General features: G+C 43.3%; 1 protein-coding gene across 20 annotated transcripts in view; it reads left to right on the top strand.

The window, feature by feature from the left end:
* The first annotated feature begins 554 nt into the window (after window positions 1-554).
* Window positions 555-15,468, top strand: part of LOC310989411 (scavenger receptor cysteine-rich type 1 protein M160-like) — a 197,051-nt gene continuing 182,137 nt past the window's right edge. For 18 of the 20 annotated variants that reach the window (XM_083976471.1, XM_083976457.1, XM_083976464.1 and 15 more), the window contains exons 1-4: window positions 4,061-5,391; window positions 8,062-8,376; window positions 8,465-8,752; window positions 12,639-12,926. In XM_083976471.1, the coding sequence (XP_083832597.1) occupies window positions 4,887-5,391; window positions 8,062-8,376; window positions 8,465-8,752; window positions 12,639-12,926 (1,396 nt within the window). In that variant the 5' untranslated portion in view covers window positions 4,061-4,886. Of the gene's footprint in view, window positions 608-4,060; window positions 5,392-8,061; window positions 8,377-8,464; window positions 8,753-12,638; window positions 12,927-15,468 lie in introns of those variants that run through there. The other 2 variants (XM_083976466.1, XM_083976468.1) reach the window with 2 other exon arrangements.

Below are 15,468 nucleotides of genomic sequence, written 5' to 3'. Positions count from 1 at the left end.
ATACTTTTTACAATTACACAGTCTTCATAAGATTGGATTTTATGGTTAAATTTATCGATTTGAGGGTCCATCCTTTGCCCATTATCACCAAAAGTATATTTTTTTATCTAGCTTTTTTTTAAAGTATATTTTTTGGGCATTTTGGCCTTTAATTGACAGAACAGTTGAGAGAGAGACAGGAAATGGGAGGCAGAAAGACATGCAGGATAGGACTGCTCCACAAGGGATTCGAACCGGGGCCACCTGCAGTGAGGACTATAGCCTCAACACATGGGGCGGCTGCTCTACCAACTGAGCTTAACACCACCCCTTTATCAAACTTTTAGGATCAACCAATCACAGCGTTTGAAATGATGACTCATACCTAGCAACGGGGGTCAACCACACCTCCTCACAAAGATAAGAGTCTCTGTCCACTCCTTGCTCAGAGTTCTCTGAGAGTGTTCTGGAATCACTCCTAAGCTAAGACTCCTTGCTAGGAATTTTTAGGTTAAGTTAGGAGCTCTCTGAGAGGATTCTTAGAATCTTTAGGAATACGGTCTCTGCAGCAGCATGATGGAGGTTCTGAAGGTCCTGGTTCTGCTACTGGTCTCTGTGGAGTGCTCAGGTCAGTGTGTGTGTGTGTGTGTGTGTGTGTGTGTGTGTGTTCAGGCTCTTGTTGGTTTGATCTTCTGTCTTTTTAATTCTTCTCGGGGTCGTTGGAACTCGTCATGTTCGTGTCACATCAGAGGGACAGGAAGGAAGTGTGACGGAGACACAGACATTTTTATTCTGAAAGACAAGAAACATTCCCATGTTTCCCACATTCTGTGTCATAAACTATGAACTGTTGTCTTGTCTGCAACAACATGAAACAATGAAATGGGAATGAATTCGACACTTTATTAACTTTAAATCCTTAAAAAAGCAACAACTACAAAATACTGAGACTACATAAAACTAATGTTGATTTAGTGAAACGCTCTAGATAAAAAGTTCTTTGTTTTTTCTTTTACAATCAATCCTCTCGATCAACAACCAGAGCTCACGTTGTTTTGCTGCTGCTACAGAATCGATGTGCTCATCTTCTGCGTCAGCATCATAAACACTAATAGACCAAAAATAAAAAATAAGAACTAAAAACTATGGATCTAATTACTCCACAATCATATCGTTCTTCCAGTAAAGCAGTAAGATTATGTACAGTAGGATTAATTGTTTTTTTTAATGAAAAACTACCCGTTATTACTCAACCGTTCAACTTCAGAGTGGTAGTACTCGACCTCAGCATGACACCTAGAAAATATCAAGTCAATCTGATGTGGAATTTCAGAATAAAAGCCCTCTGAACTTTTCAATTTGTCTGTACTCTAATACGACCTTTAAAATACTACGTATGTGTCATAAACTGTTTTCTTGTCTGTAACAACATCTCTGTTCCGTCTGTCCGTCCTGGCTGAGGGATCCCTCCTCTGTTGCTCACCCTGAGCTTTCTCCTGGTTTTCCCTGTTAAAAGGGTTTTCCATGGAGTCTTTCCTGGATGTGAGGGTCTAAGGACAGAGGATGTTGTTATTATGGGATGTAAAACGATTTGAGACAAACTGCTGGTTAAAACGGGCTATACAGATAAAATTGCCTTGCTTTGCCCTTGTCTACTTAACAACAGACAACAACTAGACAACTAGACAACTAGACTAGACAAACTCCTTCAGGTCAGAACAGCTGCAGAGGTCAGAGGTCAGAGGGAGACTGAACATTGATCAGTGATTGGTCACTTATCGACAAATCAAACAGCTGAACCGAGCAAAGACACAGAGAGGAGCAGTTACAGTGAGAGTCCCTGAATGTAAATTTTGAGAGTGGAACTTTTAAACATCATATTTTCTCTTATGAAGCAAAACACTTATCATTAAAAACAAATCACCAACATTTCCATGCTGTCAAGGTGCAATTTATGTATTATCAGATTTTTGTTTAGATGACTGAATTTCTGACATTTTGACCATTTCATCACAACAGCTGCCCGGCCACTGACTCCCTGAGTGGATAAATGAAGCTACACAGCAGGTCTCACTACCAGCTCATTAGCTCAGCGAGTTAGGAGCTGGTTCTTGGTGTCAGAGGTTGTGAGTTCGAGACCCAGCAAGGGTGATGATGATGATGACAGATCAAAATGTCAGATGTCCTCAAGCTGTCTTGCTGTCTAAATGCAATTCAAGTATTAACAGATTTTTGTTTAGATAACAGAATTTCTGACATTTTGACCATTTTTTAAATCTGCGTTCGCAACTGCTGCCCGGACACTGACTCCTTGAGTCTATTTGAGAAGACACACACCATGTCTCACTTCCAGATAATTAGCTCACTGAGTTAAGCGCTGGTTTGTGGTGCAAGGGGATGTGGGTCAAAGACCCAGCCAGGGTGATGATTGTTTAACAAATACATATCATTACCTCAAAATCGGATTTCTCTTTTTACTGTGGTTTCAAATTTGCCTACACGACAGTGAATGGCTTACTCAATTTGTGGAGCCACTGTTGAACCGCCACTTGTCAATTAGCTCAGTGCGGACTTTGGTTGCCGAGGTTGTGGGTTCAATCCTCAACTAATGCATATTGGACATTATAAGGACAACTGTCTTGTCTTCCTATTCTCCTGTTTGTTGCTCAGAATTGCCTAAATTTGCCCAAACACATATCGATTGGTTACCAACCGTCACAGCACACCGCAACAATAAATAAATGGCAGTTGCTCAAACCATTACAGTACACAGTGTTTTGTCAACTGTACACACTAAACTACAGATGTGCATTCAGGATATTAACAGATGTTGGAATAAACGTAACGCCCCTCCTTGAACTCCTTAAACCGCCACCTTACCGTGGTGGAGGGGTTTGAGCACCCGAATGATCCTAGGAGCTATGTTGTCCGGGGCTTAATGCCCCTGGTAGGGTCTCCCAAGGCAAACAGGTCCTAGGTGACGGGTCAGACAAAGAGCGGTTCAAAGCCCCTTATGAAGAAGAAAACAGCAAGGAAGTGTACGTCGCCCGGACTGGCGTTACCGGGGCCCCACCCTGGAGCCAGGCCTGGGGTTGGGGCTCGCAGGCGAGCGTCTGGTGGCCGGGTCTTGGCCCACGGGACCCGGCCGGGCGCAGCCCGAACGAGCGACGTGGGCCCGCCTTCCCGTAGGCTCACCACCCGCGGGAGGGTTCAGAAGGGGCCGGTGCCGTGTGATTTGGGTGGCAGCCGTGGGCGGGGGCCCCGGCGACCCAATCCTCGGACAACGACTCTGGCTTTAGGGACATGGAATGTCACCTCGCTGGGGGGGAAAGAGCCTGAGCTCGTGCGGGAGGTTGAGCAGTATCGACTAGAGATAGTCGGGCTCACCTCCACGCACAGCCTGGGCTCTGGAACCCAACTCCTTGAGAGAGGTTGGACTCTCTTCCACTCTGGAGTTGCCCATGGTGAGAGGCGGCGAGCTGGTGTGGGCTTGCTCATAGCTCCCCAGCTCAGCCGCCATGTGTTGGAGTTCTCCCCGCATAGCGAGAGGGTCGCTTCCCTGCGCCTTCGGGTCGGGGATAGGTCTCTCACTGTCATTTCGGCCTACGGGTCGAACAACAGTGCAGAGTACCCGGCCTTCCTGGAGGCCCTGGGAGGGGTGCTGGAAAGTGCCCCAACTGGGGACTCCATCGTTCTGTTGGGAGACTTCAACGCTCACGTGGGCAGCGACAGTGTTACCTGGAGAGGTGTGATTGGGAGGGACGGCCTCCCCGATCTGAACCCGAGTGGTGTTCTGTTATTGGACTTCTGTGCTAGCCACAGTCTGTCCATAACGAACACCATGTTGGAGCATAAGGGTCCATCAGTGCAAGTGGCTCTCTCCGCCCCCTCCAGAGGTGCATTGCTGAATGGTTGAATGCGATGTAAAGCGCTTTGGGTATTGTTACAGGTCTAGTAAAGCGCTATATAAATACAGAAAATTTACCATTCACCTTATATAGGAGCTAAATGTGTTGTGTTCTAATTGGTGTGTGTGTGCAGCACACAGGGTGTTGTGATGATCAATTATTTGTTTCCGTCCTAAACCCAGCGCTGATATTTCTGTGTTGTTCATGAAACATGCTGTCATACCGCAGGATGCTAGCGAGACCAGTTTTGTTTGAAACTTTTCATGTGCCAGAAATCAACATGATTGGACCTCTTCTCCATTCATCCCTCAACATTTGCGTCTTGTTTTTATTCGTTGACTAAACTGTTATATATTATATTATATATAATATTGTATTCGTCATCGTCTTTGTTATCACAGCTGACTTTTTATTTAGTTTTTATTTAGTTTTCATCCGTGAAAAAGGTTTGACGAATATTTTTCGTCATAGTCTTCATCAATGAAATTAACACTGCACTCAGTGTGTGTGTGGGGGGGTTGCTGTGGTGTCACCTGGGGGGGTCATGTGATATAGGAATCATTGTTCACTCTCATTGTCAGGTTTTTGACTAGGAAGGGCAAACGGTTTTTGACAATGCTCATCATGCTGCTGTTTTCTTTGTTTATGGACATTTTACACACACAGCAATAAACCCACTGTGTTGCAACTAAAGGAACAGTGTGGACATTCACTCGATCAACGGTAGGAGAGCATCGGTCAAGAAGAAGCATCTCAACCAGGTTGTTCTGGAGTTAAATACCTCAGTAGCGCTACTATCAGACTGAACTCCTTTAATACCATACGTGTATTTTCATTTTTCTGTCTTGACATCAGTTTGAAATCTGCCTTGACAACTGCTGCCATCCTGGTGTTTGACTTAGTCATTTAGTGAAGCCACAGATAAGATCATGTTTCCCAATCAGCTCAGTGAGATGAAGGCTGCTCCTTTGCTCCTTGGTGTCAGAGGTTGTGACTTAAATGTACATTGTAATAGCAACTCTCTTGTTGTCTTCCTACTGTGCCTCTTGTTGTAATTGTTTTATATCAGTGTCATTCTGCATGCCACCACAAGATGGAGCCAAAGTAATTAATCTTCACCTGCCCAGGTACAAGTGGAGCTACAGTTTGGATTTGCTTCATTTCTGTTTGAATCAAACTCACTTCTTTTACTCTTCACTCTCTTCTCTGTGTTCAGAGCCTGTCAGGTTGGTGGGAGGAGCCAGTCGCTGTGCAGGTGAACTGCAGCTGAAACAAGGAGAGTGGAGACCAGTGGACAGCTACACCTGGAACCTGAAGGCAGCATCTGTAGCCTGTAGAGATCTGGACTGTGGCTCTGCTGTTTCAATTAGAAGAAGAGATGAGTCCTCAGGGAGGTCTGTGTGGAGGATCAACACTGACTGTGTTCAGTCTGGATCTACCCTGAAGGAGTGTTTATCATCATCATCAGATTCCTCTTTCTCCACCGTGGAGATCACCTGTTCAGGTGAGTCCATCAGTGACATCATCAGTGACAGTCAGGTTCAGTGTCTTCCTTCCTTTGTTGTGGAGACAGAAATGTTCAGTAACTTGTTCCTTTAGTATTTAAGTGAGTGAAGGTGAAGGTCTGGTGGTGATAGTCTCCGTGGCGACCCGTAGCTCCTGTCTGCTAGAACACCAAACACCTCAACTGTGATGGAGTCCCAACTCACACACTCACAGAGCGTCGTCCGACAACAGTTCACAGTCCGTTACTGATAAAACACAACGCTTACCACCAGTGTTGGGTAGTAACGCGTTATTAGTAACGCCGTTACGTAACGCCGTTACCTTTTGCAGTAAAAGTAACGCGTTGTTTTTTTAAAATCAGTAACTCCGTTTCCGTTACCAAACGCTGCGTTACTCCGTTCCTTTCCGTTCCTTTGGGTGAGTTTTACAGCGGCAAGCACTTCCCATAACATCCTAGCGATCAATAAAGTTTCATTGAATTGAAAGAAAGACAGAGCACACTGCAACACTGTGAAAAACAAAGCACTTTGCGGCCACCTTCTAGCGTCCCACACGTAATCAAACACGCTCCATGAAGAGGACTGGACAGGTCAGGTCAGGGCATGACGGCGAGCTAAGGTAACGTAGCTAACGCAGCATCACAGACCGAAGCTGTGTCCCAGTTCAGGCTGCAGCCCCTGAACCGGGACACAGCTCCAGAGTCACAGCGAGACACAAGCAGCCACTCCACCGAGCAGCAGCGGTTGGAGTCCAATTATGACGCCTGAAACGCTAAACACAGAGCGATCGCTCTGGGTAAACACAGCTGATCGATTGAAAAAAATTACTGCTGGAGTGAATTTATTTCCGTCATTGAAAACAGGCTCTTGAATGTAACTCAGTCAAAGTGACGTATCCTCAAGATTTGTTTGCAGTTCTGTTAGGTCAAAGCTGCTGTCCATGCTGACACCATGCAGCATGATGATGATGATGATGGTAACATTTTACAGATAAAAACACGTTCTTTCATCGGCATCAGTACAGAACTGAAATGAGGTTAAATTCAATCAACCTTTATTTAAAGGTTGACTATGTAGAATTACAAGAACAACAACAGAAAAAGAATTCCAGCAGTCGATTGCCAGACCGTTGCTAGGTAAAACGGGCCGTTGCTAGGGACTCCGCTCTGATCAGAGGACAGCAGAGGAGGAGGACAGCAGGATATTTACCTTATGTTTCATTTTTACCGTCATTAACAGCATAATAAATGACTTGTAGCTTGTTACAGGGACAGTGGAGGCTCTCTGTCTTCCACACCGCTGCTGCTCAGAGCCTCTGAGCCTCCGCTGTCACTGCTCTCGTCAAGTTGGGGAAAAAAAAAAAAAAGGAGCTCCGTGGCACCGAAAGTCCGCGACGATAAACGTGTTTATGACAGATAAGACTACACAAATACACCCATCCTAACAAGTATATGATAATCCATTGATCCACCGATTGATTATTAAAAAGGCTTGGTTGGAAACAAACGCATCCGACCGGGAGGAGGCAGGAAAACAGCGGAGAACTGAGCCACGTGTCGGCTACAGGCAGGTACGAATGTAAACAGAACGTTGACAGATAGTCAGTTGTCGAGCCCGTCAGAAAAATTAAAAATAATAATTCAGACTAAAAAATTTTTTTTTGTGGAAAAGCAATACTTTCATTCTGTACCCCTCTAAAGGCCCCATGGATGTATTATTTTTGAAAAAATATAGCTTTTAATAAATATTCTACATATTCAACCTTTAATGGGAGCATTGGAAAAAAAAAACGTTTTAAAGTAATGAAAAAGTTACTTTTTCAGTAACGCATTACTTTTTGGTTTAAGTAACTGAGTTACTTTTTTAATGAAGTAACTAGTAACTGTAACTAGTTACTATTTTTCAGTAACTAGCACAACACTGCTTACCACACACAGTCCACTGCTGTCGACTCCACGCCATTAACTCTCAGCTCCTCCCTCTTCCTCATGCTCAGCTCCACCCAGAGGTTTAAGTCTTATTATATTTAATAAGTCACACATTTTAAACTGAATTTATTTGTACATTTTAATATCTTATTTATCTTAAAGTATTATTTATGTAATAAGAAAAAAAGAGAAAATACCAAGGCATTCATCTTGAATATAAATATTAAAATGCCTTTATTGCATTAAGGGCCAAACTTAGTAAAAAAAGACGCTGTTATTTATGTAAATTTAACTTCACCATAATAACTGGTGTTTTATCTTGAACTTATTCCCCAGAGAGAAAAAAATTAAATAAAAACAACTGATATTTAAAAATCCTGGAAAAACGGTTCCATCAGGCCACATTTTGAAAATACACATGTCAAAAGTCCAAGCCCCTTTCCTCAGACTTGACCGCAGCTCAACTTTATGCAAATGAATCCGTCAGACGTGAGGTCACTGTCCAATGGGGAGCGAGATAGAGAGCAGCTCGACGGTGTTCATCCACTGTTCATGCCTCTTCAGTAACACGCCATCAGTGTTCCCGCCTTCCAAAACGTCTGTTTTTAGAGAGGCGTCTTGGTGAGGCCAGTGGCTCCTAGACGTCAGAGGAACAGACACACACAGCTGATGACTTTAAAGTTGACATGACAGTAAATAAAGGTCAGGATCAAAGTTTAAATGTTGTGTCTCTCTCTGCAGACTCTGTCAGGCTGGTGAATGGGACCAGTGTGTGTTCAGGCAGACTGGAGGTCAAGTCCAACCAGTCTAACCAGTGGTGGTCCTCAGTGTGTGAAGATGACTTTGACCAGCAGGATGCAGAGGTGGTCTGTAGGGAGCTTGGCTGTGGGGCTCCTTCAGTCCTCCAGGGGGCGCTCTATGGAGCAGTGGAGGCTCCAATGTGGACCAAAGAGTTCCAGTGTGGAGGCAACGAGTCAGCTCTCCTGGACTGTAGAAGCTCAGGCTCAACTAGAACCAGCTGCTCACCTGGCAAAGCTGTTGGACTCACCTGCTCAGGTACAAGTGGAGCTACAGGTTGGATTTGTTCATTTCTGTTTGAATCAAACTCACTTCTTTTACTCTTCACTCTCTTCTCTGTGTTCAGAGCCTGTCAGGTTGGTGGGAGGAGCCAGTCGCTGTGCAGGTGACCTGCAGCTGAAACTAGGAGAGTGGATACCAGTGGATGGCAGGAACTGGAACCTGAAGGCAGCATCTGTAGCCTGTAGAGATCTGGACTGTGGCTCTGCTGTTTCAATAAGAAGAAGAGATGAGTCCTCAAGGAGGTCTGCGTGGTGGATCAACACTGACTGTGTTCAGTCTGGATCTACCCTGAGGGAGTGTTCATCATCATCATCACTTTCCTCTTCCTCCACCGTGGAGATCACCTGTTCAGGTGAGTCCATCAGTGACATCATCAGTGACAGTCAGGTTCAGTGTCTTCCTTCCTTTGTTGTGGAGACAGAAATGTTCAGTAACTAGGTCTGTCAGTTTAACACGTTAATTAGATTAATGAATTACACTGCAAATTACTGTGTTATAAAAATGAACGCAATTAATTCTGACATTCTGAGTGGCAATTCAATGCGCAAGCATTTTAAATTTGGCCCATTGAATGACCCGTAGGCTACTTGGCAGTAGCACATCATGGTAGCACTAGGACCGAGGAACTTGTCTGGACGTGTTCGTCACTTCCACATCACATCGTTGCGCCGGGTTCTCATCGGCCGCCGAACAAAAAGGCAGCCCTCCTGTTCACAGATGCTTATTTCTCCGCGCCGGTCGACAAACGCTTCTGCCCCTCAGCTGTGTGTGTGTATGTAGCCTATGTGTATGTGTGTCGGTGTGTGTGTTCCTCTCTCACGCTCTGTTTAGATTAAAAAACACAAATAGGCTACAAACGTACACACATTGGACTCTGGTATTTGTCAATCTCTGTATTTTATTTTGAAAATTGCTTTTATTTTGAAAATTGACCAGATTTTCTAGTGTTTCTTTGTGTGACTTCCTGCCAGAATTGACGCGAAAACAAGACATTTAATATCTCAACATTTTCAACAAATCAACTTTCATACTTTGATGCAGTTCAGCTGATCTAAAAGTACTATAAAGCAGCCCCCCCCCCATGGGCTTCCTGCATGTACAGGTGTAGGCAGCCCCCTGGTCAGTGCTGGAGAGGAACAGACCTCATGTATGGTAAATAATGAAGAAAGCTCTATGTCCTATAGGAAGCCTTCACTGTAGTGAGTCGTCTTCCTCTCATTCCTCTGCTTCATTATTAGGGCCACGGGCAATCGCACCGGGCACTACTGTTATTGTGTGGATTTTTTCTTATTAGTGTGAATGCTGGAAGCATTCACACTATTGTTATTCGGTTTGGCCATTTTCTGCCTTTCTTCGTCATGTAACTAGTCCTTCATACTTTGTGCTATTTCAACAATTCAAATATCAAAATGTTCAGCCTTTTCGGGACAGGTGTGCTATGTCTTTTCTCTTTTCAACTATTCATACTTTTTGCAATATTCAACTATTTCTGATTTTTTTTTCCCCATAGAGAATGCATTGGAACAGTCTTGAAACTCTTCAAATCTTCTTACTTCTTTCAGCCTTTAAAGTGTCCACATACTTTCAGCTAGAGACTTCATTCAAATTCTGAGCTGTAGACAAACTTCTAATGTATTCATCCTGTATTTACAACTTTTTCATAGCTTGTACCGTTTTTGAGATAAATCCTTTAAAAGCACATGAGGATTTCTGACAAATTTCACACTTTTCAATGAGTGTGTATGGGGTTGGGTCAGAGTGGGTGACGTCATCGTAGAGTGCAGCAGATCCAAAAAAGCGACTGGAACTTTTCTTCTGAAATTGCCAGCAAAGCTACAAATGACACTCTACACTCATGATTTTGGAAACAGTTTGTAGCCACGCTTGTCTTAGGTCTCACAATGCCGTCAAAAATGCACAGAGACTCAGAGAATAATTAGTGTGAATGCTGGAAGCATTCACACTATTGTTATTCGGTTTGGCCATTTTCTGCCTTTCTTCGTCATGTAACTAGTCCTTCATACTTTGTGCTATTTCAACAATTCAAATATCAAAATGTTCAGCCTTTTCGGGACAGGTGTGCTATGTCTTTTCTCTTTTCAACTATTCATACTTTTTGCAATATTCAACTATTTCTGATTTTTTTTTCCCCATAGAGAATGCATTGGAACAGTCTTGAAACTCTTCAAATCTTCTTACTTCTTTCAGCCTTTAAAGTGTCCACATACTTTCAGCTAGAGACTTCATTCAAATTCTGAGCTGTAGACAAACTGTTTAAGTATTCCTCTATGACTCAGCTTATTGATATCTTCAACAGTTTCTGATATTTGGCTGCTTTAAAATCATTAAGTTTTTTGACAAAATCCAGCTTTATAATGGGTGTGTGTTGCGTCTAACGAGCAGGGCTTAGAGTGAGTGACATCATCGCTAGAGTGAGAGGGATCGAAAAAACATTCAGGATTTTTTCTGGATAAATTCCCAGCACGGCCACAAATTAAACTCTAGACACATGATTTCCTCACTGGTTTGTAGCCACACTTGTCGTGTCTCATTTGATGTGTTCAAAACAGCAGACAGACTTACAGAATTGTCTCTATGAGCCTAATTGTGCAGCTAGACCCGCTCCAGTGGCTCATCCACTTCAATATAAAAGTAGGAGCTGATTTTTTTAGAAAAACAGAAATGCCCCCCTTTTCTACCTTGCGACCCTGAGAAAAGTTTTTGCCCTACAAACATTTAATGCACATCAATGTGCTCAGGAAGGTCTCCTTGCCCCAGTAGTCATGGCCACATTCTGATAAGAGGTACGGTTCTCTTTTACTGGGCTGTTTTCGGAAGCTGCACAGAGCTCAAATCTCTCTGCTCTGCTCTGCTCTGTGTAGTGCAGTTGGTCCAGCTGTACTGGCCAGCTCGTTATCAAAGTCTATAAATAGAACAGTGCAGGTGCAGCCTGGCCGCTCGTTAAGATGTTTTTAAACACAGCCCCACACAGACACATGATAAACCAGACTGACAGAGGATGTCCACGCACAAACACAGGCATCACACTCACACAGACAGACACACACAGACACTCACACACAGTCACACATGCACACATACACAAACAGACAAACACACAAACACAACACTGTTCCACACAGTAAAATGTAAGCAGTTAGTTGAGTCGCCATGGTAACTTCTGAGGGCAGGCTGCCAATCAATCAGATCATTAGGGAGAGAGGAGTTCTGTGGCTTTCTGCACATGTACACGCAGACAGAGAGACCGTCAGACTCACACACACACACACACACACACACACACACAGGTTTTCAGCTCACATTCATCAACCTCTCAATGATTTTATACTTTTGATGTAAATATCTCCAACAATTTATATTTTTCTCATGAATTTAAGTTCAGAGGTTTAGTCTTTCCAACTCTATTAATATATTAATATTAATCTATCTATCTATAAACCCTTTGTCTATTTTTTTCTCTCTTTTTCTTTCTTTCTTTTACTCCTTCATTTGTATTTTACATAACTTCTTTCTATCTTTCCCTCCCTATCCATCCATCCATCCATCTACCTCTTTCTATCTATCATCCCCCTCTCTCTTTTTCTTCTTTCTTTCTTTCTTTCTTTCTTTCTTTCACCCCATTTCTTTTTACTTCTTTGTTTCTTTCTGTTTTTCTTTCTACTCCTTTTCTCTTTCTATGTTTCTACCCCATTTCTTTCTTTCTACTGCTCTCTGTATATCTCTCTCTTTCATGTATCCACCCCAATTTCTTTCCTTCTTTCTTACTACCCCTCTGTCTCTTTCATTCATTCTCTATTCTCTTTATGTTCTATTATTCTGTTTTTCTTACCTTTTTCTTTCTCTATCTACCCTTCTCTCTGTGTCTTCTTTCTTTCTGTCCTTTTGTTCTTCCTTTCTTTCTCCATCTACCCTTCCCATTTTCTTTCTTTCCTTCTGTCCTTTTCTTCTTTCTTTCTTTCTTCAGCTCATTCAGCATTGTTTCAACAATTTCTTCAGCTCATTCAGCATTGCTTTCAGCATTCACACCATTTCCATTCTTGGAAATGTTTTTTCTAGTTGTTTTATATCAGTGTCATTCTGCATGCCACCACAAGATGGAGCCAAAGTAATTAATCTTCACCTGCTCAGGTACAAGTGGAGCTACAGTTTGGATTTGCTTCATTTCTGTTTGAATCAAACTCACTTCTTTTACTCTTCACTCTCTTCTCTGTGTTCAGAGCCTGTCAGGTTGGTGGGAGGAGCCAGTCGCTGTGCAGGTGAACTGCAGCTGAAACTAGGAGAGTGGAGACCAGTGGACAGCTACACCTGGAACCTGAAGGCAGCATCTGTAGCATGTAGAGATCTGGACTGTGGCTCTGCTGTTTCAATTAGAAGAAGAGATGAGTCCTCAGGGAGGTCTGTGTGGAGGATCAACACTGACTGTGTTCAGTCTGGATCTACCCTGAAGGAGTGTTTATCATCATCATCAGATTCCTCTTTCTCCACCGTGGAGATCACCTGTTCAGGTGAGTCCATCAGTGACATCATCAGTGACAGTCAGGTTCAGTGTCTTCCTTCCTTTGTTGTGGAGACAGAAATGTTCAGTAACTTGTTCCTTTAGTATTTAAGTGAGTGAAGGTGAAGGTCTGGTGGTGATAGTCTCCGTGGCGACCCGTAGCTCCTGTCTGCTAGAACACCAAACACCTCAACTGTGATGGAGTCCCAACTCACACACTCACAGAGCGTCGTCCGACAACAGTTCACAGTCCGTTACTGATAAAACACAACGCTTACCACCAGTGTTGGGTAGTAACGCGTTATTAGTAACGCCGTTACGTAACGCCGTTACCTTTTGCAGTAACTTATAACGTAACGCGTTGTTTTTTTAAAATCAGTAACTCCGTTTCCGTTACCAAACGCTGCGTTACTCCGTTCCTTTCCGTTCCTTTGGGTGAGTTTTACAGCGGCAAGCACTTCCCATAACATCCTAGCGATCAATAAAGTTTCATTGAATTGAAAGAAAGACAGAGCACACTGCAACACTGTGAAAAACAAAGCACTTTGCGGCCACCTTCTAGCGTCCCACACGTAATCAAACACGCTCCATGAAGAGGACTGGACAGGTCAGGTCAGGGCATGACGGCGAGCTAAGGTAACGTAGCTAACGCAGCATCACAGACCGAAGCTGTGTCCCAGTTCAGGCTGCAGCCCCTGAACTGGGACACAGCTCCAGAGTCACAGCGAGACACAAGCAGCCACTCCACCGAGCAGCAGCGGTTGGAGTCCAATTATGACGCCTGAAACGCTAAACACAGAGCGATCGCTCTGGGTAAACACAGCTGATCGATTGAAAAAAATTACTGCTGGAGTGAATTTATTTCCGTCATTGAAAACAGGCTCTTGAATGTAACTCAGTCAAAGTGACGTATCCTCAAGATTTGTTTGCAGTTCTGTTAGGTCAAAGCTGCTGTCCATGCTGACACCATGCAGCATGATGATGATGATGATGGTAACATTTTACAGATAAAAACACGTTCTTTCATCGGCATCAGTACAGAACTGAAATGAGGTTAAATTCAATCAACCTTTATTTAATGGGAGCATTGGAAAAAAAAACGTTTTAAAGTAATGAAAAAGTTACTTTTTCAGTAACGCATTACTTTTTGGTTTAAGTAACTGAGTTACTTTTTTAATGAAGTAACTAGTAACTGTAACTAGTTACTATTTTTCAGTAACTAGCACAACACTGCTTACCACACACAGTCCACTGCTGTCGACTCCACGCCATTAACTCTCAGCTCCTCCTTCTTCCTCATGCTCAGCTCCACCCAGAGGTTTAAGTCTTATTATATTTAATAAGTCACACATTTAAAACTGAACTTATTTGTACATTGTAATATCTTATTTATCTTAAAGTATTATTTATGTAATAAGAAAAAAAGAGAAAATACCAAGGCATTCATCTTGAATATAAATATTAAAATGCCTTTATTGCATTAAGGGCCAAACTTAGTAAAAAAGACGATGTTATTTATGTAAATTTAACTTCACCATAATAACTGGTGTTTTATCTTGAACTTATTCCCCTGAGAGAAAAAAATTAAATAAAAACAACTGATATTTAAAAATCCTGGAAAAACGGTTCCATCAGGCCACATTTTGAAAATACACACGTCAAAAGTCCAAGCCCCTTTCCTCAGACTTGACCGCAGCTCAACTTTATGCAAATGAATCCGTCAGACGTGAGGTCACTGTCCAATGGGGAGCGAGATAGAGAGCAGCTCGACGGTGTTCATCCACTGTTCATGCCTCTTCAGTAACACGCCATCAGTGTTCCCGCCTTCCAAAACGTCTGTTTTTAGAGAGGCGTCTTGGTGAGGCCAGTGGCTCCTAGACGTCAGAGGAACAGACACACAGCCCACTGCTTCAGAGCAGCTACAGTGGAGAGGCAGGAGAGAGAGAGAGTGTGTGTGTGTGTGTGTGTGTGTGTGTGTGTGTGTGTGTGTGTGTGTGTGTGTGTGTGTGTGTGTGTGTGTGTGTAACGTTGTGAAGGATCCTCGGTGTGTGTCCAGAGGTTTTCAGCCTCTCTCCCCGCGGTGACTGATGTTTATCACAGTGAATACATTAACACTGTAAACTCGTTAAATGAAGGAACCAGACAGTAGTGGTCTCCTCTGTGTGTGAACATGAACTACGTTTAGTTAGCTGCTGTTTCACCTTTCAGCAGGACTCAAAAGCAAGTGGGAGGAAAACCATGGAAACCAGTTTGCTGAATGTATTTATACCTAGAGCGCAGCAGGGGGCGGGGTTATAGTTTTAGACCCGCCCATTAAATCCTGAACACAGAGATGGTGAAACACGGTCTCTGAGGCCGAGCTCCACAAGGAGACTATGAATGTGTGTGGGACACATTTAAAGGACAATTCCAGGCAAATTCACCTCGGGGCTGTATGTTCCTAACATTTTAGGTCTAACAGAAGGAATCTGAAGATTTTCAGTTTAATGTCTCCTGTTTTGCGGTAGTTGTGTCTGTCCCCGCATCACCACGGCAGCGATGAATGGGAGCGG

This window comes from Trachurus trachurus (assembly GCF_905171665.1).
Source record: "Trachurus trachurus genome assembly, chromosome: 8".
Classification (NCBI taxonomy): Eukaryota; Metazoa; Chordata; class Actinopteri; order Carangiformes; family Carangidae; genus Trachurus; species Trachurus trachurus.
The sequence above is the reverse complement of the archived record's forward strand: the minus strand, read 5'-3'. Positions and strand labels throughout refer to the sequence as shown.